This window comes from Tupaia chinensis, unplaced genomic scaffold, assembly GCF_000334495.1.
Source record: "Tupaia chinensis unplaced genomic scaffold, TupChi_1.0 Scaffold142134_1, whole genome shotgun sequence".
In the NCBI taxonomy this organism is placed as follows: Eukaryota; Metazoa; Chordata; class Mammalia; order Scandentia; family Tupaiidae; genus Tupaia; species Tupaia belangeri.
In genome coordinates this window covers 938,600-962,125 of record NW_006201985.1, presented here as the reverse complement: position 1 = coordinate 962,125, position 23,526 = coordinate 938,600, and the positions used below count along the sequence as shown (strand labels likewise).

General features: G+C 39.5%; 1 protein-coding gene and 1 long non-coding RNA gene across 3 annotated transcripts in view; one reads left to right on the top strand and one right to left on the bottom strand.

Annotated features, from left to right (window-relative positions):
- Nucleotides 1-392: 392 nt before the first annotated feature.
- OVCH2 (ovochymase 2) lies at nucleotides 393-22,087 on the top strand. Its single transcript, XM_006163423.1, has 14 exons — nucleotides 393-508; nucleotides 2,022-2,131; nucleotides 4,222-4,313; nucleotides 8,745-8,917; nucleotides 9,282-9,377; nucleotides 9,629-9,780; nucleotides 10,443-10,653; nucleotides 14,001-14,085; nucleotides 14,213-14,337; nucleotides 15,386-15,526; nucleotides 15,891-16,021; nucleotides 18,874-18,967; nucleotides 19,623-19,754; nucleotides 21,516-22,087. The coding sequence occupies exons 1-14, from the start codon at nucleotides 421-423 to the stop codon at nucleotides 21,617-21,619; spliced, it is 1,734 nt and encodes a 577-aa protein (XP_006163485.1). The 5' UTR covers nucleotides 393-420; the 3' UTR covers nucleotides 21,620-22,087.
- LOC102494464 (uncharacterized) overlaps nucleotides 10,135-23,526 on the bottom strand; it is a 39,372-nt gene continuing 25,980 nt past the window's right edge. For both annotated transcript variants that reach the window (XR_336715.2, XR_001369413.1), the window contains one exon: nucleotides 10,135-10,231. This is a non-coding gene — a long non-coding RNA (uncharacterized LOC102494464). The remainder of the gene's footprint in view (nucleotides 10,232-23,526) is intronic.

The window sequence follows — 23,526 nt, the reverse complement described above, 5'->3', positions numbered from 1 at the left end:
TTGTTTGCAAACATGTAGGAGCGACTATCCTTGCAAATGAGACAAACAACAACTTTGATATTCAATTCTCTTACAAAAAGTGGTAACCTGCACAAGTAATGTTTGTTCAGAAAGCCTAGTGGACACTAATCACTTTGCTGGCCGGATACATTTGAGGGGAAGCAGCTAATTGATGTAGGTGTATTGGGATATGTAACCTGCTCGACCAAGACTCTGCTTCTGTGGTCATTTCTCTGTATCAGGCAAGTGATTTCTGCAAAAAACCACATTCAGAAATATCAAATGGACACAGTTGAGTGCCTCAAGTACTGGTTAATGAATAAACTTGTTTTAAATTGGCATACTACTGGTGTCCCAAGGCTTTTAATTTTTGTTCTTAATTTAGACTCTTAATTTTCAGGGGAAATTGTGAGTCTCAAAATGTCTGTGAGCAGGAACAAGCTGATGTTATTATTGGGACTGATCTGTTTGGAACAAAGTAAATCTGCAACTCTCTCTTTCCCCAAAGGTAAGTTACAAATGGACTCTATCACTACCTTTGTCTGAAGGAATAACCTTTGTTGGTATTGGACATCACAACACCACATTCCACATTCCTTTGGAAAAATAGGAGAAGCAAACATATTTTGGGGACCTCATTTTTTCTAGTACTTATTTTGAACTTCTCCCCTGCAATCAGCAGATAAAATGGAGTGAAACATTAGTGGAATGTGATTAATGTGTCCAAATAAGTAAATGATCTCAATTGTTTTCACTTTGTTTTGCAAAGTGATTTGAAATGTTCATTTATTTGAATACTTGATACAATCTCATCCTTTCATGGAGCAAATTCTGGAAATCAGCATGGGTTTGGGAGCATTTGTAATCCTATGGAAAAGTATCTTGCTGGGAAGTATTAAACCTGTTCACTGTAGTATGTTGCAAGTGGTCTGTCACCACTGCTCCCTTCCCTGCATTAATAAAAGCTGAAACAGTTCTTGGAAGGCTTCTTCATGGTCAGACTTGTGCCAGTCCTGAGAATCAATATGCTTTTTTTGTCTTTTATTCAGTGACTTCAAGATATTGTAGAACTTGTCTGAAGTATTTATGACTCATTTGACTGAAACAGTTAGAAAATAAGCTTTTGAACCAATGTCTGTTCTAAGTTCAGAATAAAAAAAAAATAATGTTATATCCATGCTAAAATTAAATGCAATAAAAACTTGTTGGTATCTGACCATTTTAGGCACCATAAACCATGATCTCATACTCAGGCTCATGGGTGGAGCAGAAGAAATTCTAAGGCAGGCTATGGCATCATCAACAAGTTAATTGTGCAACTTCTCTGCATGGAATTGTGCTAGATACTATATATGTGAATAGATATTTATAAGGTTAAATTCCTATCTTTGAGAAATCCATAGTGTAGCTTAGTTAAAAGATAATGGCATATGATAAATTTCATAAGACTACACAGAATGCTGTGAGGAGTATCAAATGGCCTGTGAGCTCAGAATCATAAGGGGGTTGCATTCTTGATAATCCAGTAGAAAGCTACCCTTGAATCCTAATCACCACATTGGAAAAGTAGATCTTAGGCCAGTTGGTGGCATAATGGTTAAGATCACTGGATCCCACTTTGTCAACTAGGTGGTTCAAGTCTTGGACCTGGTAGCCTGAAAAACATAGCAGGCAAAGAATGAAGCTACTGGGGCATGTTAACACACCTTGGGGTGCTTTCTTACTTTCCTCTCTTCCTCTTTCTCTCTCTGACCAGCAACACATCTTATAACAAAATTTTAAAAAAGAAAAGAAAGAGAAGAAGAAAAGTAGTCCTCTTTATGACACACCTGTCCTACATAACAAAAATTGAACTATACCTTGTACTGCAAAAAAACAACAAATCCCATCAATCTGTTTAAATCCATTCAATGATCTTTCTACATGCTCCATGTCTTACAATTTTTTTCTTGCTCAAGAATTTTCTATATCTCTAAGTCCTAGAAGGTAATTACTCAATGTTTGTCTTATCTTTTCCCCAGCTCTCAATTGTGGGCAGAGTCTAGTTAAGGTACGACCTTGGAATTATTTGAACATGTTCAGTCGCATTGTTGGGGGGAGCCAAGTGGAAAAGGGTTCCTATCCCTGGCAGGTGAGTCTCAGCGAACACACTCTGGGCGGTGGGCTGTTAGATTTCTCAGGACTGGATCTCCCAGAACTATTCTACTCATCAGTGTTCCATTCTGACTTCTGAGACTTCACAAGTGTATACAAAGACCCTCCTCCCATGCTCTCGTGATATGCACCACCCAAGTTCCAGAAAGTATGTGTTTAGAATAGCTACACGCCCTATTGACTTTCTTCACAAACTGGCAGTGCTATCCAAAAGTGTCAGTCCCTAAGGCAGAAATCCCATGTCGATAAGCTAAAACATTTTTGAATTGACCATTTAAAAGTAAATTGTGATTCAATAAGTATATTAAAAATATATTTATCTTGTTATAGTTACAGCAGACCAGAGCGTTCATCTGTAGGACCACTTTGTGATTGGGGTGTAAAGCTTATTCCAGTACTATCGAACCTCTCAGGGAGGTAGTCCTGACTCTTTAGTAGCTAATGTCTTAAGGATTCTTTGCCTCAATTTAATCTCATAGTCCTCCTATGCCTTAGAAATGCCTTCATGCCTCTGTTCCTAGCCCATGGTGTTTGCATTTTTGGTCTTTGAAAGTCTCCCATTTTATTTATTCTGGGGACCATGTTGTAGTCTTGCCTCTTAACTTTGCAAGTAAAGTGATCCTCTGTTTTTAATTCTCAAGACAGTAATATTAATTTTTTGTTTTGTTTTATTTTAAAGAAGTATTTGTTTCATTTCATTTATTATTATTACTATTTATTATTATTATTTTCAGTTTGACCAGAGAGAAAGAGACACAGAGAGAGATAGAAAAAGTAAGCTGCCAGATCCAGGACTCAAACTATGGTCAACCATGTGGGAGTCCAGTGCCTTAACCATCATGCCACCTGCCAGCTCCAACTTTTAAGCCAATAAATATTTTATAATTGTTAGTTTATTAAATTTACATTCAGTGGTTGACTGAATACCTGAGTCATTATCATTTAACCAAGTAATTAATTTTTTAAATTTGCCAGAGAGTATGAGTACTCACCAGAGAGAGAGAGAGAGAGAGAGAATGTGAGAGAGCACCCCAGGGGGAATGGTTACTGCAAAATCCCTTTTCCTTCATTCCTCCCTCCTGTTGAGATTTTGGGCATGCACCAGATATGTTTCTAAAGCTACTCAGTCCAGGACTTCAACCACAATCAGCCATGTGAATCCAGCTGCTTTGATGTCATGGCACAGGCTAGACCAACTAATTAAGAACTGATTGAATAGTTGATTGACCTGTTGGCTACTGACCAGTTGGTTGGTCAGTTCAGAAGTCCAAATTCAAATCATAGTAAAGATGACTCATCGGCTCTTACTTGCTTTTTGTTCTATTCTTAGCCTCTTTGGTACATTATGGGGTTTTTTTAATGCCTCTATATTATTTTTTTTAAATACCTGATTAAATATTTTTGTTCTAAAAGGGGAAAATTCTAATAAATTTCTCTTTTTATAATTCCAAAAATGTGAGTATATGTATTAGAAGTATTTAATTGTATACTGTAAGTTGTTTTAGAATTAAATTAAATGAAATACATGGGATAAACCAAAAACAGAAAGTATGTTAGAAAGGCAGAATAGGCTAAAAGAAGTTATAAGAGTCAGAGAGATAGTTAAGAATATGACAAAATGGTAGTTCCAAACCACTTTCCTTAGAGGCTTGGAGAAATTGAAACATGTGCTGAAAAGCTGCCAACTCTCACCTTGCCTTTCTCCCACACCTCTTCAACTGGTGTCCACTATATCTTATGCTCTTTTTCTTTCATTTACAAATACTGCTCATATTATTGGAGCAATAAGCCTGTAAAAATAAATAAAAATACCAACACTTCTAACTGCCAACTCTACTAAAACCCATACTGCTAATCATCTCATATTAACTACCTCTTATCCAGACCAAGTTTCTAGATAGCTCTTCTTTTTGAGCTGTAGTATAACAGTTTTACCCTTTCATAGTTTAAGACTCTTATTATTTATAAATAAGATATCTGCGTCTGTTTTTCAGAATATGCTCAGTCACCATGTTTGGGGGGATCCCAGGACATTGACTTTCTCTCATTTAAGGTCTTTGAATTCAGGTGTCTCTGAAGCAAGGACAGAAGCATATCTGTGGGGGAACCATCATCTCCCCACAGTGGGTGATCACAGCTGCTCACTGCGTTGCAAAAAGGTAGGGAATCTTCACATGTGGTTGGAGGTCAGATCACCCTTTCCTTTCCTTTGTAATCAGCAACAATAACTCTATTAAAACATGGACCTGTGAAATGAGCAAGTATCGCTTGATACAAATGGGGCTCCATAACATTGTCAGATCATACTTGTTATGGTTCGGGTAGTGGTTTGTCCTTCAAAGGTTCATGTGTTGGAACTTAGTTGTATTGTAATACTGTAAAAGTTAATACTGTAAAAGTTAATACTGTAAAAGTTAATACTTTTTACTGTATACTGTAAAAAACTTAAACCCTACATGATGTCCCAGTGTGAGCCCTTTGGATATGATGAGGTCATTAGAATGGGGTCCTTATAATTGAGCTCTGGTTGGTTTATAAGAGGGGAAAGGAGACCAGAACAGACAGAAACTTATGTACAGATGCTCTGCTCAAGATTTAAGACCCAGCCCCCACCATCTGTAATTTTTCCAGAAGTTGGCCCTGAATCTCAGACCTTCAAACTATGAGCTGAATAAAACTTTACTTCTTTATAAATCACCCAGTCTTAGGTATTTCTACTAGCAACACAATAATGGAAAAAGGACTTGACTTGATAGAAACCATACATTCACTGCATAAGTAAAATGGTTCATTTACATGAATAAAAGTTAATAAATAATGAGGCTATCAGGTAGCATGGTGGTTAAGGTGCTGGACATTCCCACATGACCAATCATGGTTCGAGTCCCGGACCTGGTGGCTTGCTTTCTCACTTTCCCTCTCTGGGTTTTTCTCTGGTCAAATTTAAAAACAATAATAATAAAAAGGAAAAGAAAAAGAATGAATAAATAAAATTAAATAATTCTTTTAAAAAAATAACACTTAAGTTTAAAAAAAAAAAGGCATCACAAAGATGGATTTGTGGAAGTTTTCTCAAATTTCCAAGAAAAAAAAAAACTTTCCCAGTTCATTACACATTTTAAGAAGTTCATAAAAGAAAATACAAGGAGCCCAGGAAATATAAAGTAGGCTCTTATGTCTTCCTTACTATTGATCCTTGTTGGCTACTGACCAGTTGGTTGGTCAGTTCAGAAGTCCAAATTCAAATCATAGTAAAGATGACTCATCGGCTCTTACTTGCTTTTTGTTCTATTCTTAGCCTCTTTGGTACATTATGGGGTTTTTTTAATGCCTCTATATTATTTTTTTTAAATACCTGATTAAATATTTTTGTTCTAAAAGGGGAAAATTCTAATAAATTTCTCTTTTTATAATTCCAAAAATGTGAGTATATGTATTAGAAGTATTTAATTGTATACTGTAAGTTGTTTTAGAATTAAATTAAATGAAATACATGGGATAAACCAAAAACAGAAAGTATGTTAGAAAGGCAGAATAGGCTAAAAGAAGTTATAAGAGTCAGAGAGATAGTTAAGAATATGACAAAATGGTAGTTCCAAACCACTTTCCTTAGAGGCTTGGAGAAATTGAAACATGTGCTGAAAAGCTGCCAACTCTCACCTTGCCTTTCTCCCACACCTCTTCAACTGGTGTCCACTATATCTTATGCTCTTTTTCTTTCATTTACAAATACTGCTCATATTATTGGAGCAATAAGCCTGTAAAAATAAATAAAAATACCAACACTTCTAACTGCCAACTCTACTAAAACCCATACTGCTAATCATCTCATATTAACTACCTCTTATCCAGACCAAGTTTCTAGATAGCTCTTCTTTTTGAGCTGTAGTATAACAGTTTTACCCTTTCATAGTTTAAGACTCTTATTATTTATAAATAAGATATCTGCGTCTGTTTTTCAGAATATGCTCAGTCACCATGTTTGGGGGGATCCCAGGACATTGACTTTCTCTCATTTAAGGTCTTTGAATTCAGGTGTCTCTGAAGCAAGGACAGAAGCATATCTGTGGGGGAACCATCATCTCCCCACAGTGGGTGATCACAGCTGCTCACTGCGTTGCAAAAAGGTAGGGAATCTTCACATGTGGTTGGAGGTCAGATCACCCTTTCCTTTCCTTTGTAATCAGCAACAATAACTCTATTAAAACATGGACCTGTGAAATGAGCAAGTATCGCTTGATACAAATGGGGCTCCATAACATTGTCAGATCATACTTGTTATGGTTCGGGTAGTGGTTTGTCCTTCAAAGGTTCATGTGTTGGAACTTAGTTGTATTGTAATACTGTAAAAGTTAATACTGTAAAAGTTAATACTGTAAAAGTTAATACTTTTTACTGTATACTGTAAAAAACTTAAACCCTACATGATGTCCCAGTGTGAGCCCTTTGGATATGATGAGGTCATTAGAATGGGGTCCTTATAATTGAGCTCTGGTTGGTTTATAAGAGGGGAAAGGAGACCAGAACAGACAGAAACTTATGTACAGATGCTCTGCTCAAGATTTAAGACCCAGCCCCCACCATCTGTAATTTTTCCAGAAGTTGGCCCTGAATCTCAGACCTTCAAACTATGAGCTGAATAAAACTTTACTTCTTTATAAATCACCCAGTCTTAGGTATTTCTACTAGCAACACAATAATGGAAAAAGGACTTGACTTGATAGAAACCATACATTCACTGCATAAGTAAAATGGTTCATTTACATGAATAAAAGTTAATAAATAATGAGGCTATCAGGTAGCATGGTGGTTAAGGTGCTGGACATTCCCACATGACCAATCATGGTTCGAGTCCCGGACCTGGTGGCTTGCTTTCTCACTTTCCCTCTCTGGGTTTTTCTCTGGTCAAATTTAAAAACAATAATAATAAAAAGGAAAAGAAAAAGAATGAATAAATAAAATTAAATAATTCTTTTAAAAAAATAACACTTAAGTTTAAAAAAAAAGGCATCACAAAGATGGATTTGTGGAAGTTTTCTCAAATTTCCAAGAAAAAAAAAAACTTTCCCAGTTCATTACACATTTTAAGAAGTTCATAAAAGAAAATACAAGGAGCCCAGGAAATATAAAGTAGGCTCTTATGTCTTCCTTACTATTGATCCTGCCTCTGTAAGAGTCAACCTAACAACTCCCATCCTCTGTGTACTTTCTTAGCTGACCCAAATGTTCAGTGCTTTTGTTTGGTATACTTGAGACTGTAATCAAGTTCATGTCCCTATCTTTGCCTTCTTTCACTTCGAGTCTGCAACATTCTCTGGATGCTTACTTAGTGCGAGATACAAAAGTGACTTACACATAATTCCTACCTTCAGTGAGTTGATAGTTTAAAAGAACAGTTAACTGATGATTCAATTGCAATGCGTCAGGAGGTAGGCTAAAGAGATGGTATGTATTGAATTAGGTATCTATGACAGCCAAGAGTAAGGGGAGTATTCAAAAAGAAAGTGATGCTCTTTTCAATTTTGTGTAAAAACATCACTTCTAGAAAAAAGGGTCCCAAAAGATGGCAAGTTCAAATTTCTTACTCTGTTTCAATGAAACCTACCAAGTTCCTGTCAGATAACATTGACCCAGGAAGATGATATTTTTCCCATGTCAGGTTTATCTCTGTTTTTGTGTTATGTTGCTCATAACAGAAATATATGAGCCTGGGTCATTTTCAAAGAGTAGAAGTTTATCGAATGCCTGGTTTTAGAGGTCTAAGATTAAGGAGTCACATTTAGTAAGGCTCTTCTTGCTGACAGGGACTCTCCACAGAGTCTTGAAAAAACAAGCATGGCTTGGAAAAAACAAGAGCGAGTGTGTATCTATCTATATGTTTCTGTATTTTGTTTCCTCTCCTTATGAACCCACTGCGATTCAATCATGGGGCTCCATCTTGATGAGCTAATCATCTCACAAAGGCCCCATCTTTTGACACCACAGTTGAAGTAAGTCTCATCCTCTTAATGCTGCCACAATAGGAAGTAAATCTCAAAACATGAATTTGAGGAGGACACAATATCTAAATTACAAGTGTGAAGAAGGTAAGAAGATTCCAACTCTCCATTGTCACTATCAGTCCCAAGTGCACTACTTTATGGGACATTAGAGTTATGGTGCCAATCATCAGTGTATATTATGTATGAGATCTCTGACTTTGAATTACTGGAAATTATAAATCATTCACAGAGTATCTTACTGGTATTATGGTTAGACCAAGCTTCTGGAGTAGTTGAATAAAGTCTCCTATAGCTTTAGTCTTGACTTATAATATAGAAGCATCTCCAGACATTTACGAATAATTTTTCAAAGTGTTAACTTTATCATATCATTTGCTCCATATGAGATCATTCTTTGCCACTTCTCCACTGGAACAGCAAATCTCTGCATTTTTTTTTCTAATAGTGTTCTAGTCATCCTCACATTCTCTGCTCAGCAGTCTTACATTCCACAGTATCCACTCACAGCATTTTGAAGAGTTGTCAGTCATTAGAACTGTACTCCGAAGTTCAGTGAAATCCATTTCTTTTATTATTTTCTCTTCATAGAAATATTGCAGCAACTTTGAACATTACTGCTGGAGAACATGACTTGAGCCAGACAGAGCCAGGAGAGCAAACCTTCACCACTGAAACTCTCATCATACACCCACATTTCTCCACCAAGAAGCCCATGGACTATGATATTGCCCTCTTGAAGATAGCTGGAGTCTTCCAATTTGGTAAACATTGAAATTTGCCTTGAATCGTGTACACCATATTCTTCATAAACTCTTTCTCGTAGTATGTTTCCTGCAATGTATGCTATGTAGTATGTGCTAAGTTGTTCTGAGTGATGTCATTCAAGACAAGGATTAGGGCTGGAGCTTCCCCTTATCTAATAGCCATTGCTTGTGCTTCTGGACATAGAATTAGGTAGTTAGGAAAGGATGTTTCTTTGTCTGACAAGCAACTCCTGGAGATGTCACATAGAGACAGAACAAGTCCTACAAGGTCTCTGGGGCAGCACCTAACAGGTAGTTGATGAGTGGCTTATGATATCCTCTTGTCCATGAAAAACAAACCTTGCCTTGCTCTTTTCTTCAGGCCAGTTTGTGGGGCCCATATGTCTTCCAGAGCCTGGGGAGCGATTTGAGGCTGGATTTATTTGCACAGCTGCAGGCTGGGGCCGCTTGACTGAAGGTAAGACCTCCCATGCCACTCTTAATTAGAGGTCAAAAATTTCCTGGTCGGTAATTGGAAAATATAAATTATAATCTGTTTTTTTTTTTAAAAAAAAAAAAAACAATCTGCAAATAATTTTACAGGTAGAGACTAACACATTGAGCTTAGAAATTTTGGTCTTTCCAAAAGACATGATGTGAATGGGGCATCTTCAGCTCAGAAACAGTGAAAACATGCCTTGCTGAGACTTCTGTCTCTATGTTTTCCAGATGGTGAATTCCCTCAAGTCTTGCAGGAAGTAAACCTGCCTATTTTGACCCAGGAGGAATGTGTGGCAGCTCTGTTAACCCTAAAGAGGCCCATCAGAGGGAATACCTTTCTCTGCACAGGTTTCCCCAATGGAGGGAAAGATGCATGTCAGGTAGGCTGAAGCATCCAAACTAACAGGCCCTAGACAGCTTCTCCCATCTTTGTTATCAGGTGAGAGGCTTAAAGAAAGTTGATTCCAGGTAAGACTGGAATCTGGAAAGAACCCAGGGAGGTCAAGTCAAAATCGGATAGTTAAACAATCTGTTTTTAGCAGACTGTAAACCCAGAGGAGTTCTGATTTTCCCAAAAGACTAAATAATAGACACAATATCAAGAATGAGCACAGGGTTCTCCCATCCCTGAAAGGTGGCTGTACTCTTTCCTATTTAGAGGTTTCCAGTTTGTGGATATTGGGAACTTTACCTTCTCCATGTTCTTCCTCCTGACCAAGCACTGTGGCCCTGCTGACCAAGACCTGAGGTCAGTTTTACCTCTGGGTAGAACTTCTTTATGTCCATAGGCTGAATAGGGTGGAGAAGAAAGCCCGATGTTTTGATGAAAGCCTAGGATGAGAAGGTGACATTGATGAACTTCAATTGCATTTGGGGATACATAGGAATTATGCTTGGCTGTTCTCCCAGGCCTGAGTCTAATTTATTACAAGTGAAGAAATGTCATTGATCCTCATCTATATAGAATCCTTATAAGAGAAAGCAAGCACTTTGGGTTATAGGAACTGGGCATGTTGATAACAGAGGCCTTTTTCCCCTGCAGGGAGATTCAGGAGGTTCACTCATGTGTCGGAATAAGAAAGGGTCCTGGACCCTGGCTGGCGTGACTTCCTGGGGCTTAGGCTGTGGTCGAGGCTGGAGAAATAATGGGAAGGAAGATGATCAAGGATCCCCTGGTATCTTCACAGATCTTAGTAAAGTGCTTCCCTGGATCCACAAACACATCCAAACTGGTAACAAAGCACTCAAACAAGGTTAAGAAATTGCCATCTGTTAGAGTCGGGGACAGCATTAGCAGAGTCTGGGCAATGAAGGACCACCCCACAGATGGGCTCTATTCCTGTTATCAGTATAGCATGCATGAATTGTTAAACACACTAGACCTAAAACAAGAGTAAAATATAGTATGTGGTACTAGATGCAAATATTCGATGGAAAAAATTAATCTAGCCATCCTAAATTTTGTCAAATTTGCCTTTCATTGAAACTATCTCAGCTGATGCTGTTTCCATCACTTCTCAACTCTTCTAGAAAGGTTCTGCAAGCTATAGCACAGATCAGTAGTTAACAACTAGGACCAATTTTGTCTGCCAGGGGACAATATCAAGAAACATTCTGGTAGTCACAACTGGGGGTGGGCGGACCCACTGGTACTTGATGAGTAGGGGTTATAGATGCTGCTATGCATCCTACAATGCACAGAACAGCCCACCACAATCAAGAATGATCCACCTAAAGTATGAATAGGGCTGAGGGTGAGAAGCCCTGGCATAGATCCAAACTATAGTAAGTCTGTTTACACATTTCTACTAGATAAACCAGTGAGTTCACTGCAACTTCAATTCTGCCTCTATATCCAGCAGTTAAGAATTGGCTTCCAGCCTCAAAGGGAATTTTGTCCTTTCCCAGAGGTGCTGATTCCAATTAGTTCGGTAGGAGCTTGAGTTTGTTTTTGAGTGTATGCTGCAGTGGCAGGTATCTGAGTCTTCAGTTCAAGTTGGAACTACCCCGGCAATTCTTTTGTGATTATGGGAAAAGTTATTTTCAACTCTAGCCTTCATTTTTATGTAATAAGACCTCTTCCTACTCTTTGTAACCTTCAAGTTAATTATTATCTGCCTCTTATTTAGCACACTAAATAAAGAGAGTAATTTCCTTAAAATAACAGGAACCCTTTCCTGCTTTGTCAATTCATCCCTTTTGTTCTTTCTGTAGATTAGATTTTCATTCATTGCATATTAACTTTAAAATCACTGTGCTTTTTATCCAAGATATGCTAACTTCTCAAAATATTGTTCAAGGTACAAACTTAGAGTTATATCTTTCTTTTTCTTTCTCAGGGAATCAGGGTTTTTTGGGAAAGAGCTCCACAGGTGGGTATTCCTTACAGCCTGCTCTGCAAGGAGCATGAATTCATATCTACCATTTCCGAGTATCACTTCCCTTTCTAACCAAAAGTCTTCCTCTATAAGAACGTTCCATGATCACCAGGTATAAAACAACCAGTTGAAGCACCAATAGCCATTCCCTGCCAGCCAGGGCCAGCCAGGGCCAGCTCATGCCCAGCAGGAGCCCCGGATGCCTTCCCATTTTGCTGCTTGTCAGCTAGGGATTCCATCTCAGTTCAGCAAACATTTGCCAAACCCTAGCTTTGAATCAGAAACTCCAGGGAAGAGGGGAAGCAATGAAGATGTGGTCAATAAGCCACATACGTTGCCCTAAAAGTGTCACTACCTGTACAGGCAACTTCTATCCCATGTTACATTGCAATTCTTGAGTGAATTCGCTTGGTGACTCTAGACACGGGAGAAGATCGTGACCTCAATTTTCTCATCCATTAAGAAAAGAGTTTGAACCACCTGGTCTCTAAAGCAACTTTAGATCAAATCCTCAGTGGTTTTCAAGCCTGTGGAACTATCTACAAAGAGCAATATTGAAAAGGAGTACCCTGAAATCTCATAGGAGTAAGAAGTTGCTTCTAGCTGAAAATAAATTAACAAATAAATAAATAGAGGAGAGTCTGGAGCATAGACATCTTTTAAGCTGACCCTTGATGGATGAGTGTGATTTTGTCCAGTGGAAATGGGATATGGGTAACAAAAAATATTCTGTCTTGAGGAGTCATCCTTATCAAAAAATAGTTATTAAAGGATGGATGTAGGAAAAGGTAGGCTATAACAGAGATCAGTTATCTAAAGCAGGTGAAGTGTAAGAGTAGGATAGAGTTTTAAGAGGGAGAAGACTAGAAGGATAACTTGAAGGACCAATGATGAAACTTCATTTATCTCTTTTTTTTGGAGGGGGGGGCTTGAGAGTATGTGCATTCACAAGAGAGAGACATAAAAACAGAGAGCAAGGGAAAAAAGAAAGCACTCCCAAGGGGAATTGTCATGGCACAATCCCTTCTCCTCCATCTCTCCTTCCTTTCAGGATTTTGGACATGAACACACACATGCTTGGTGTGTTTCTTAGGTTACCAGGTCAAGCACTCAAACCTGTTGGTCAGCCATGTAAGATCCGGCTTCCTTAACTACCAGTCTATGGAGTTGGCCTGAAATTATGGACATTTTAAATGTCAGTCAAAAAAAGTTTAGATTTCATTGAGTAATAAGAAGTTGATTAATTAAATAGATTAGAAATATACTTTAAAGATGTAAAGACAGCATGTAGGTGATAGATTAAGGAAACAGAATTCAAGATAAACTCATGAAATGTTGTATTAGTTCAAGAGATCAGAAATAAATGCTTAAGTCAAAGCAATGGCCAGAAAATAAAAAGAAGAAAATACAAAGAAGAAAATTAGGACTTTGTAGCCTATTAGACAAAGGATAGTGAGGGGGGAATAAAGGATAATGCCAAAGTTTTGAGCATACGAGACTAAGGAAAGGCCACTCAAAAGTATAAAATCAGAAATGGATGCAGTTTGACCCAGAAGAATTTCATTTGTAGCATGTGAAGTTTCAGGGGCACGGTCTGGTAGATCATTATAAAATCAGTTCTAAAGTTCAGAAAAGTAGAAATAATGGCTCACATAGAGGGAGAAGATGAGAACTAAGGATAGCTCTTGGGAAATACCTGTGTTTACAGAATGAAGTTATGGAGCCAAGGAAAAGAGGAGTTCAGGAAAAAAAAAAAAAGTCATAGAGGTGGGATCACCAAATGGCATAATGGTTATGTCACTGGACTCCCATGTAGTTGACTGAGGTTCAAGTCCCAGAGCCAGGGGCTTTAAACTCACGCCAGACATGTGTAAGAGCATGTCCAAAAAACCAGGAGGAGCATGGAGGAGAAGAGATTGCAATGTGGCCATTCCCTTGAGGGGTGATTTCTTGTTTTCTATCTCTCTGTCTCTCTGGAGAGTGCGCATACCTTATAGCAAAAATCTCTCTCAAAAAGAAAAAAAAAAAAAGTATAGAGGTTAGGCAGCATTTGAAAGGACCAAAAAAGAGTAAGTCTTCATAGAAGCCAAGATCAGAAAAAGACAGATTCGTGGAAGAGTACATGAAGAACCAGGAGGTTTTGGAGTCTGCACAGCTCAGGAAAGAGGAGGCCATGTGGCCAGACTTTGCTGTTAGCCTCAATTCTCCTCTTTCTATCCCAGCCTCATGCAGTGAGCAGGATGGTGTAGTCATCAGGCCTGAGAGGGAGCCGCACTTCCGAGAAAGCCTCTATTATGAGAGCAAGCAGTGAGTCCCCTTTGCCCCCATTCTCCTCCTCCTTACTCCCACCTCCAGTCTGACTGCGCCCGTTAATGGGACTTTAATAGTGACTTTCCGTCTAGAAATAACACCCTCTCAATGTATCTGCCTGCAGTCTGTGTGTCTGGACCCTGCTGGTACCAGAGGAAATGCATCTGTTGCTCAGTTTTTCCCGCTTGGATGTAGAATCTTGTCATCATAATTACCTGTCAATATATTCTCTAGAAGACAGACTCGTTGGTGAGTGGATTTTTCACATTATCAAATGGAAAGCAGTACTGAGTGGGCTGAGACCTGGTTGCTGCATATCTGGCATTGAACCATCTGAAATGCCACACTTCCTGTCTCCAGTTTTGAGACTCATGATTGGGATTGACAAAGAACCTGATCCAAGGTCACATGATTGTTTCAAGGCCACAGTGTGTTTTACTTACTGCATTCGCTTCCATCCAGCAAAGCTTCTCAGATCCATTTGCCAGTTCTGGAGCCTTAAGAGTGAAATCTAGGGAACCAGCAGTCAGCGTAATGGCTATGTCGCTGGACTCCCACGTAGTCGACCGCGGTTCGCGTCCCGGACCCGGTGGCTTAAAACTCACGCCAGGCGTGTGTGCATGCGTGCCCAAGATCCCGAGAGGAGAATGTAGGAGAAGGGATTGCGGCGTGACCATCCCCCCTGGGGGGTGATTTCTCGCTTTCTGTCTCTATGTCTCTCTTTCTCTGTCTTTCTGGCGAGCGCACGCGCCCTATAGCGAAAATCTCTCCAAAAAAAAAAGAGTGAAATCTAGACATACTACGGACCTGTCAGGGCTCCTCAGGCAGAATACTTCTTTCTAGGTGTGAAATGACTTTCACTGCCCTCATCAAACACCAATAGATAACCATGAGGAGGAGCAAAAGTTACTTACAGGAGAAACGGAAATGCTGTGCTGTTTCTGTGGTTCTCAGCTGGAGGTGGTTGTGGCCCCAGGCAGCCATTTGGCAATATTTTGAAAGCATTTATGGTTGTTACAGCTGGAGGGAGTATTACTGGCATTCAGTTTAGTTGTTACTGCTAAAGAAAGTGTTAATGGTAAAAAAAAAAAATAGCAGGGCTGCTACTAAACACCCTACAAAAGGCACTGGACAGCAGAAATCCAGAGAATGTTCCAGTCCAACGTGTCAATAGTGGTAAGGCTGAGAAACTCCAGGTTAGACAACCCTGAGGTGTCATGGCAAGTTCATTTCTCCTTACATCGTTTAACAAGTGCTGTTTTCCAGATTCCAGACAATCTTCTTTCTCATCTTGCAGGAAAATTCTGTGGGGAAAGCCTCGCTTCATCCGTTTTGATTGGTTCCAATGCTATACGGCTGAAGTTCTTCTCCGATGCCACAGATTATGCTGCTGGGTTTAATCTCACCTATAAAGCTCTTAAACCAAATTACCTTCCTGGTAAAAATAATTTACTTTCATCACACACTGTTCAGGCCTTTTGTAGAAGTGTAGGCCCCTTAGGAGTCAGATGAGGGGCAGAGAGCCCCCTCCCAAGACCCACTGCCTCCATAGGGGTGAGGAACACAAAGCTAGCCAGAAAGCAGGGCGTGATATCTCCTTCAACACCTCTCATAACATATTTATCATCCACCCAAGTGAGTTGAGAGGACCTGAAGAGTTCAGAAAACTGATACACAAACCTCTTCCTTCTTAAAGGTTCATTCTGAACACTCAGTTCATGCATCATTTGGGGGAGACGGGAGGGAGAACAATGAGATTCCTCTTTATGGGGGGTGTTGCCTTCTTCCTTCTTGTGTTTCAGATTCGGGTTGTGGTTCCTTAATTATCCTTTTTGAAGAAGGAAACATACAGAGTCTTCACTATCCTGAAGAGTACAATGATATGGCTAGCTGTAATTGGATTTTTCAAGCCCCTAAATATCACCTAATTAAGGTATTGATTGTGGCTACCTTTACTCAGCAATAGTATATACACAGAAGAACTAGCATAAGCATCATGAAGGCATAGTTTTTATTTGTTTTATTTTTAAAGCAGATAAGAACAAATTCAGCCAAGTGCCGCTGGGATGAGTGTATTTTTAGTGCCAAGTATCTAGTACCTGGCACACACGCTTTCAATAAATACTTGTTAAATAATGAACAGCCTGTTTTCTCAGGCGACTGCCCATTTTTACCGCTAGATGGCACTTGCATCCTTCATTTTTTGTTTTAAAAAAATGAAAAAAGTGTTGCCTTACTCTTTGTACTTGGTCACTTTTTGACAATCTCTAGTCCCTTCTAGAAACAAGCATTTCTCCCTTCTTAATTCAACTATTAATAAAACACTAGAGAAGTAATGGCTAAGAAAAGTCAACGACAGGCCAAAAATCATGAAGCCTTCCTAACAGAGGGAATAGAGCAAGCAAAAAGAAACCAGTGTAGAAAGGTTTCCGGAAATCACCAGTTTAAGAGTAATAAGGTGGGGGCTAGCAGTTGGCGTGGTGGTTAAGGGTGCTGGACTCCCACATGGTCTACCATGGTTCAAGTCCCAGACCTGGCAACTTGCTTTCTTATCCACCCCCTTTCTCTGTCCTTCTCTGGTCAAATAAAATTAATTAATTAATTTCTTAAAAGAGTAATAAGGTAAACTTAGGAGCAGGAGTGGAATGCAAGATTGAAGAGATGTCTGAAGACTGCAGAATGTCAGGATTAGAGTTTATTCCACTTTGGAGTAGTAGTGTTTGTGGCCATTTTTTGTTTGCTTGTCCATTAAACACAGTGGACCATCTGCAGAGACATCACCAAGTAGCTGAAGGTAAGATTGCAGTCAGAGTGAGACAGATTAGGCATTTATTTACAAGTCTTTCTCTTAAAGTAATAGCTCAAAGCAAGAGAGTATATGAAGGAGAGAAGGGAGAATAGAAAATAAAGGGGGAGGGGTAGGTAGGGGCAGACAAGATCTCACATTTTTCATATATTTGAGATGGAAAAAGGCAAAGATCTGAGAATCAGGGAGCAAATCAAATTGATATAGTCTTAGGACAGTCCGGAGGAAAGAGCTTTTCATTCAAAATACAACAGAAAACAAACCAACTAACCAATGTGACCAGTAGTTTAGATTTACTACTCAAGTTGAGAGTTTAAAGAGAATTAGAATGAGGATTAGGTGTCCAGTCCTCACTCTATTCCTTAATACAAAGACAGAGTAATTGAATTGGACAACTGAACAGTTGAGAACAGCTGGGATGGGTGGTGTCTGAAATACCATGCTGTCAGATGTTAGGAGCAGAAATAAGATCTTTCATAAGATCTGTAAAATTCTCTGTGTCTCTTGGTAAGAACACACTTCACTGAATTCTTACCGATTAAGATTCAAACTCCTGGGACCAGCATATGGCGTAATGGTTACAACACTGGACTCCCACATGGCCAACCACAGTTTGAGTCCTAGACCCAGTGCCCCGCCGCGTGTGTGTGTGTGTGTGTGTGTGTGTGTGTGTGTGCAAAATCCTGAGAGGAGAATGGAGGAGAAGGGATTGCGGCCTGGCCATCCCCTCTAAGAGATGATTTCTCATATTCTGTGGCTCTATCTTTCTCTGTCTCTCCAGCAAAAATACACACCCTATAGCAAAAATCTCTCTTAAAAATAAATAAATAAAGATCCAAACTCCTGCTTCATCGGGTCTATCTCCCACCATACCTCACTTCAAACTCAGCTGACCAGGGCTTCCCAAACAACTCTACTGTTTCCTTGCTGCTCCTTCACATTGTTCCCTGTGCCAAGGTACTTCCCCTCCCTCTGCCTCACATAAAACAAGTACCCCATACAGAAAATAATACAAATACATAAAAATAAATACATGAAGATAGTCACTACCACATTTTTAAGACAGCAGAAAACAGGGAACTCTCCAGGATAGAGTTAAATGGCATGATAGAAACTATGCAAATAAGTCTGTTTCATTTTTTCCTTGGTAAACCCATGTTGGTCCCACATGACCCTCTTCCCTTTCTAGGGCATCACTTATCATATGTTTAGTAATCTATGAGAGAATTTGGCTGAGGTTTATTTAAGCTTAGTATCCAAAATCAATTCTCTCTAACCCATACCGGGGTTTCCATTTTCATGCACATCCATAAATTCTCGAGGTTCACTGTGTTGTCTCTGAGACCACCTTTACCCATAAGCGCTTTCAGTAGCTTAGACAATGCTGCGTTTACATCAGTGCTTAGATGTACCCGTATTTATGCTGTATCACAGCTTGTCAGTCAGGCTTGGAGATTTAACGGCCACAGGACAGAACAGGTAGAAGTAAGAGCCAGAAATAACCTGCCAGATGGAGAGACACAGTCCTCAAGGGGTGCAGCTGCCTTAGTCTTGGTTCAGGACTAGATGTCAGGAGCCAGAGAAGCAGCTGTGGTGTGTCCCTGCAATGTTGTGGATCCAGGCTAGCATAACCCAGTCTAGTTGTTTTCAATTAAAACACACACACACACACACACATATATATATATCCTTAAGGTGGTCTTCTGTTCTCTTGGGGGTGCTAGGAAGCTCAAATATGTGTACATTTTCTTCCCATTAAATTCACCCCAAATTTGTAGCTGAGTTATTTCAGAAAATTTGAGAACGTATGACATAGCTTCTTTTCCTAAGTAATTTAATTCACTCATAAATTTCCCCCTAACTTGCCCATCTAAGGTTTTTCTTCAGAGCAAGCTGAACCATCCAAATTCTTCCCGTTAATTAACATCAGGTCATTCATTTGTATCATTCACTTTGGATGTAACTTTACGTCTTCTCAGCTTTCATTTCAGAGTCTGGAAATAGAAGAAAATGGAGATTGCTCTTCTGACTACGTGACAGTGCACAGCGATGTAGAAAGGAGGGATGAAATAGGTGTGTGTCTCCCTGGAGCCTCAGCTTCCTCTGGTTTGCATTAGGCCCCAGTCTTGAGATGGAAATGAAAAGGATTTAGCCTAATTTTCCTTCATTCCCCTGCACCCCCTACATTCCTCCCTATGCTTTTATGACCACTCCCATTTCTACATTAGGGGCAGAAAAAGAGAGGAATAATCAAAGAACCACATGAACAGAAAAAGTGAAAGTCCCACAGAGAATAAGAGTCCGAAGGGAAAGTTCCATTGAAATGGGCCCTGTAGCTAGATCCAATCCCCTTAGTGACATTTCCAGTGAGAATGTTGGGGAGTGAAAAGAGAATTGGAATGTCAATGGGGTTAAACAAATATATAAAAGACAAAAAATGCCTGTTTTGAAAATGAATTTTGACAATCATCAGAAAAAGCTTATTTCTCAATGCTTATCTAAAAAAAATAACATTTTTTTTCCATCCAATGCCACATCTATTTCTGGGCCCTTGACAACATCCTGCCTGGGCTGACTTCAATCAGCTCGTCTGTGTGGCTATGCGGTCCCCAGCCCTGTGCTGAGCTCTCTCATGCTTATCTAAAAAAAATAACATTTTTTTTTCCATCCAATGCCACATCTATTTCTGGGCCCTTGACAACATCCTGCCTGGGCTGACTTCAATCAGCTCGTCTGTGTGGCTATGCGGTCCCCAGCCCTGTGCTGAGCTCCTCCAGTGTCATGCTCATCAGCTTCCAATCTGATGAAAATGGGACCTACAGAGGCTTTCAGGCCACAGTCTCTTTCATTCCTAAGGCAGGTAAGAAGATAGTGGCACCAATTCTTTGAGTCTCAATTCTAATCCTCATAATGTGGTAACTCAGGGCAGCCTTTAGAGCCCAACACAGTCAGTTCTCATTTTTGCAGAGTAAGCCAATACTGACACTTCACTGCTAGGAAATATACAGGATTATATTATATATAGGGAAATACACGGAGCGATGCATTATCTGCAAGTTCAGGTATGTTTTCATCCAGCAATTAGTACATAACCCTGTTTTGTGTGTGTTTCTGTTTAAAGACACCTTAGCTAATCAACACCATATTGTTGATTCAGTTATATCAAACTTATCATGAACTGCACTGTAACTCATGTCCGAATGACACATATCTAACATGTTATTTTCTGGGTAACATGCATCACACCTTCTTACACTTAGAGACACAAGATGGCACTTTAGCTCTGTGCTTGGGGGCTGTTTCACACTGAGATCACCAACAAACACAAAAACGCAAAACACATGACACTGAATAAATCACAAGATGGACACATGGATATTAGGAGAGTTGAGATAAGAAAGCAGAATGCTGCTTTGTTCCACCTCTGGGAACTTCATGTTCCACAACTAGAAACATGCATGTCCAGTGACAAATTTTTTGTCATGAATAACCATGAATGCTGGGGTCTGACTTAAGATGGTTTAACTTACTACTTTGCAACTTTACTATGCAAAAGCAGCAGGCATTCAGTAAAAACTGTATTTTAAGTATCCATATAACCCATCTGTTCCTCACTTTCAGTACAGTGTTCAATAAATTGCATGAGATAGTCAACACTTTATTATAAAATAGGCTTAGTGTCAGTGTGTGTAAGGTAGGCTAGGCTCTGATGTTGAGTAGGTTATGTGTGTTATGTGCATTTTTGATTTAGGATATTTTCAACTTATGGTGAGTTTATTGGCTGTAAACCTATCATAAGCTGAAGAAAATCTGTTTTGCTTTTGAGGTTACAAATAAGTTTGAGTGAGCAGGTAAATTCACATATATAGAATCCATGAAGATTGAAGATTGACTATTTCTGAATCTTGGCCTATTCTTAATAGGTGTGTGATCTTAAGAAAACATTACCCAAAATTCATTTTTTTTAACCTTACAAGGGGAGAATAATGCATGCCTAATAAGAATGTAGTAGTGATTAAATCAGGTAAGATACACTTGGCCATGAGCAAGTGTGTGACATTTAACAGTGGTGCAGAAATGTGAAATAGCTTCACCATTCTCCAAACCCTGGACACCTGAACTTCTCGGTTTCCTTCAAAGTTCTTACATCAGTGAACCCCCTGTTACACTCACAAAGGCAGTTATCTGTTTCCCAAGTCATTCATTCTTGTTAGGCATGAAGCAGCTTCTGTGGCAATGCCAAGTTATAAGTGAAAATACTGGGACCAGAAAGTGGCATGGTGGTTCAGGGCATTGGACTCTCACATGGTCAATCACGGTTCGAATCCCAGATCTGGTGGTTTGTGAGTCCTGGACCTGGTAGCTTGCTTGCTCCAATCTCTCTCTCTCTCTCTCTCTCTCTCTCTCTCTCTCTCTCTCTCTCATAAAATTAGAATAAATAAGTGAATAAGTAAAATAAAGTTAAAAAAATACTTCCTGTCTCAGCCGAAATACCCTCACAATCCAGCTAGCTGAGGCATCCCAAAATTCTAACACTGTCTATACAATAATTTTTTTGGGTAATCCCTCAACCCTGGCCTTCTTTGTGCAAGCTGAACAATTATATTGTGCTTACACCTAGATGTAAACATCTCCATACCACAGGATGAGTCAGTATTGCTGGAGACATGGAATGTGCCACCTGGAGAAACCAATGCTTCTGGTAAACTGTTCCAGGGATTGTGACTAAGTGATGCACACTGATCAGATTGTTCAGAGAAAGAGATGCTACAGGTTGAATTGTCTTCTCAAAAAATATATTGAAGTTTCCACCTCCAATACCCTAGAATGTGACCTTATTTGGAGATAAGGTCTCTACAGAGTGAATCAAGTTAAAATAAGGTCATTAGATTGCACCCTAATCCAGTAATGACTGGTGTCCTTACACAAAGGGGGAATTTGGATGCAGAGAAGGACTCATTCATGGGAGTAACACCACGTAAAAGGAAGGCACAGATCAGAGTGATGCATTATCTGCAAGTCAAGGAGCACCAACAATTGCCAGTAAACCACCAGAAGCTGTAGAGAGGCATGGGACAGCCCTCAGAAGAAACCAACCCTGCCCACATCTAGATCTTGGACTTTGAGCCTCCACAACTATGAGACAATAAATTCTGTTGTTCTAAACCACCCAGTTTGTGGTATTTTATTTAGCAGCCCTAGAAACTAATATACCAGAATTGACTTACACAGTCGTGGGAGATGACCAAGTATATATATCCACAGTGCAGGCACTCAAAAAGGTAACATCACTGGAATTCCACAAGCCTGGGCTGAAGTTCCTCTCTGAAGACAGGATTTCTTCTCTCTTTCAGAGAAGCCTCAACTCTGCTTTGAAGGCCTTTCCATCAATCAAGTCAGACCCAGTGAGATTATCCAGGATGCTCTTCCTTACCTAGAGCCAACTGTTTAGGGACTTTACATCTGCAAAACCCCTTCACATCAATACCTAGATTAGTGTCTGATTATGGGCTATCACCTAGCCAAGTTGTCAAATCAAAAAGTCATCACACAAAGCTGTATGAGATGTGATCACTGTCCCTCTTGCTCAAAGAAACACTGAAATACTTCCAGACACAGTAATCAAAATTCCCTTCTTAAGCAACTCATTTGGTAAGAATGGGAAATTGTGTATCAAATTGTGGTCTGACTTACAAGATTCCCCCCCCCCGAAAAATTGTAAGCATACCTCTGTGTTTGAATGCCAGTAAGTGCTGAGAAGTGTTAAGCTTACCCCTTTTCCTTGTTTTCTCCATGACATCTATTGGCATGTATGTGGAATTTCTGTTCCAGGTGGAAAATATAGCAGTGAGGGGAACCAGCAGAAGATGGGAGTAAGGAAACTTAGTTTTCCATATAGATAGATTGTCAAGAAAAAAGTCAAATGCCTTATTAGTTTTTCAATTTTACAAATTTCCTGACATATACAATGCAGAAAAATATGAAGTATGGAGAGTGAATATTCCTTTTTTTTTAAATGGTCAGAGGATACATGCACTTGCAAGAGAGACAGGAGATGTCTCTGTGATGTCTGAGAGAGAGATAGTGAGAGGGAAAAAGCACTCCCCAATGGGATGTGGTCATGCTACAATCCCTTCTCCATTTCTCCATCCTGTTAGGATTTGGGGCATACAGGTACACACATCTGGTGTATTTTTCAAGCAACATTGGCTGGGATTTATTTGAACCATGATAGGCTATGTGGGATCTGGCTCCTTTAACCACTGAGCTACAAAGCTGGCCTGAATATTCCTTTTAATAAGAAGGTATGGAAGAAGTCTGATCCTTCTGTTCTGGCTTTTCTGACAATGACAAAGAACACAAAAAAAAAAAAGAAAGAAAAAACAAGAAAGAACTGAAATAATTAATAATTTCTGGATGAGATGACCAGAAAACTGGCCTTTAATTTTGGCCCACAAGGATAAGTGAGATGTCAACATTATCCTATGCTAGTGGGGAGCCCTGGGATGGTTCTGATCAGGGGACTGACCTGATCAAAGCAGCACTTTTTGGTGATTAATTTGGAAGTATAAGAAGGATAGGCAAAGATTAACTGCAGGGAAGTCTAGGTTAGCAATATGGGGAACCCAAAT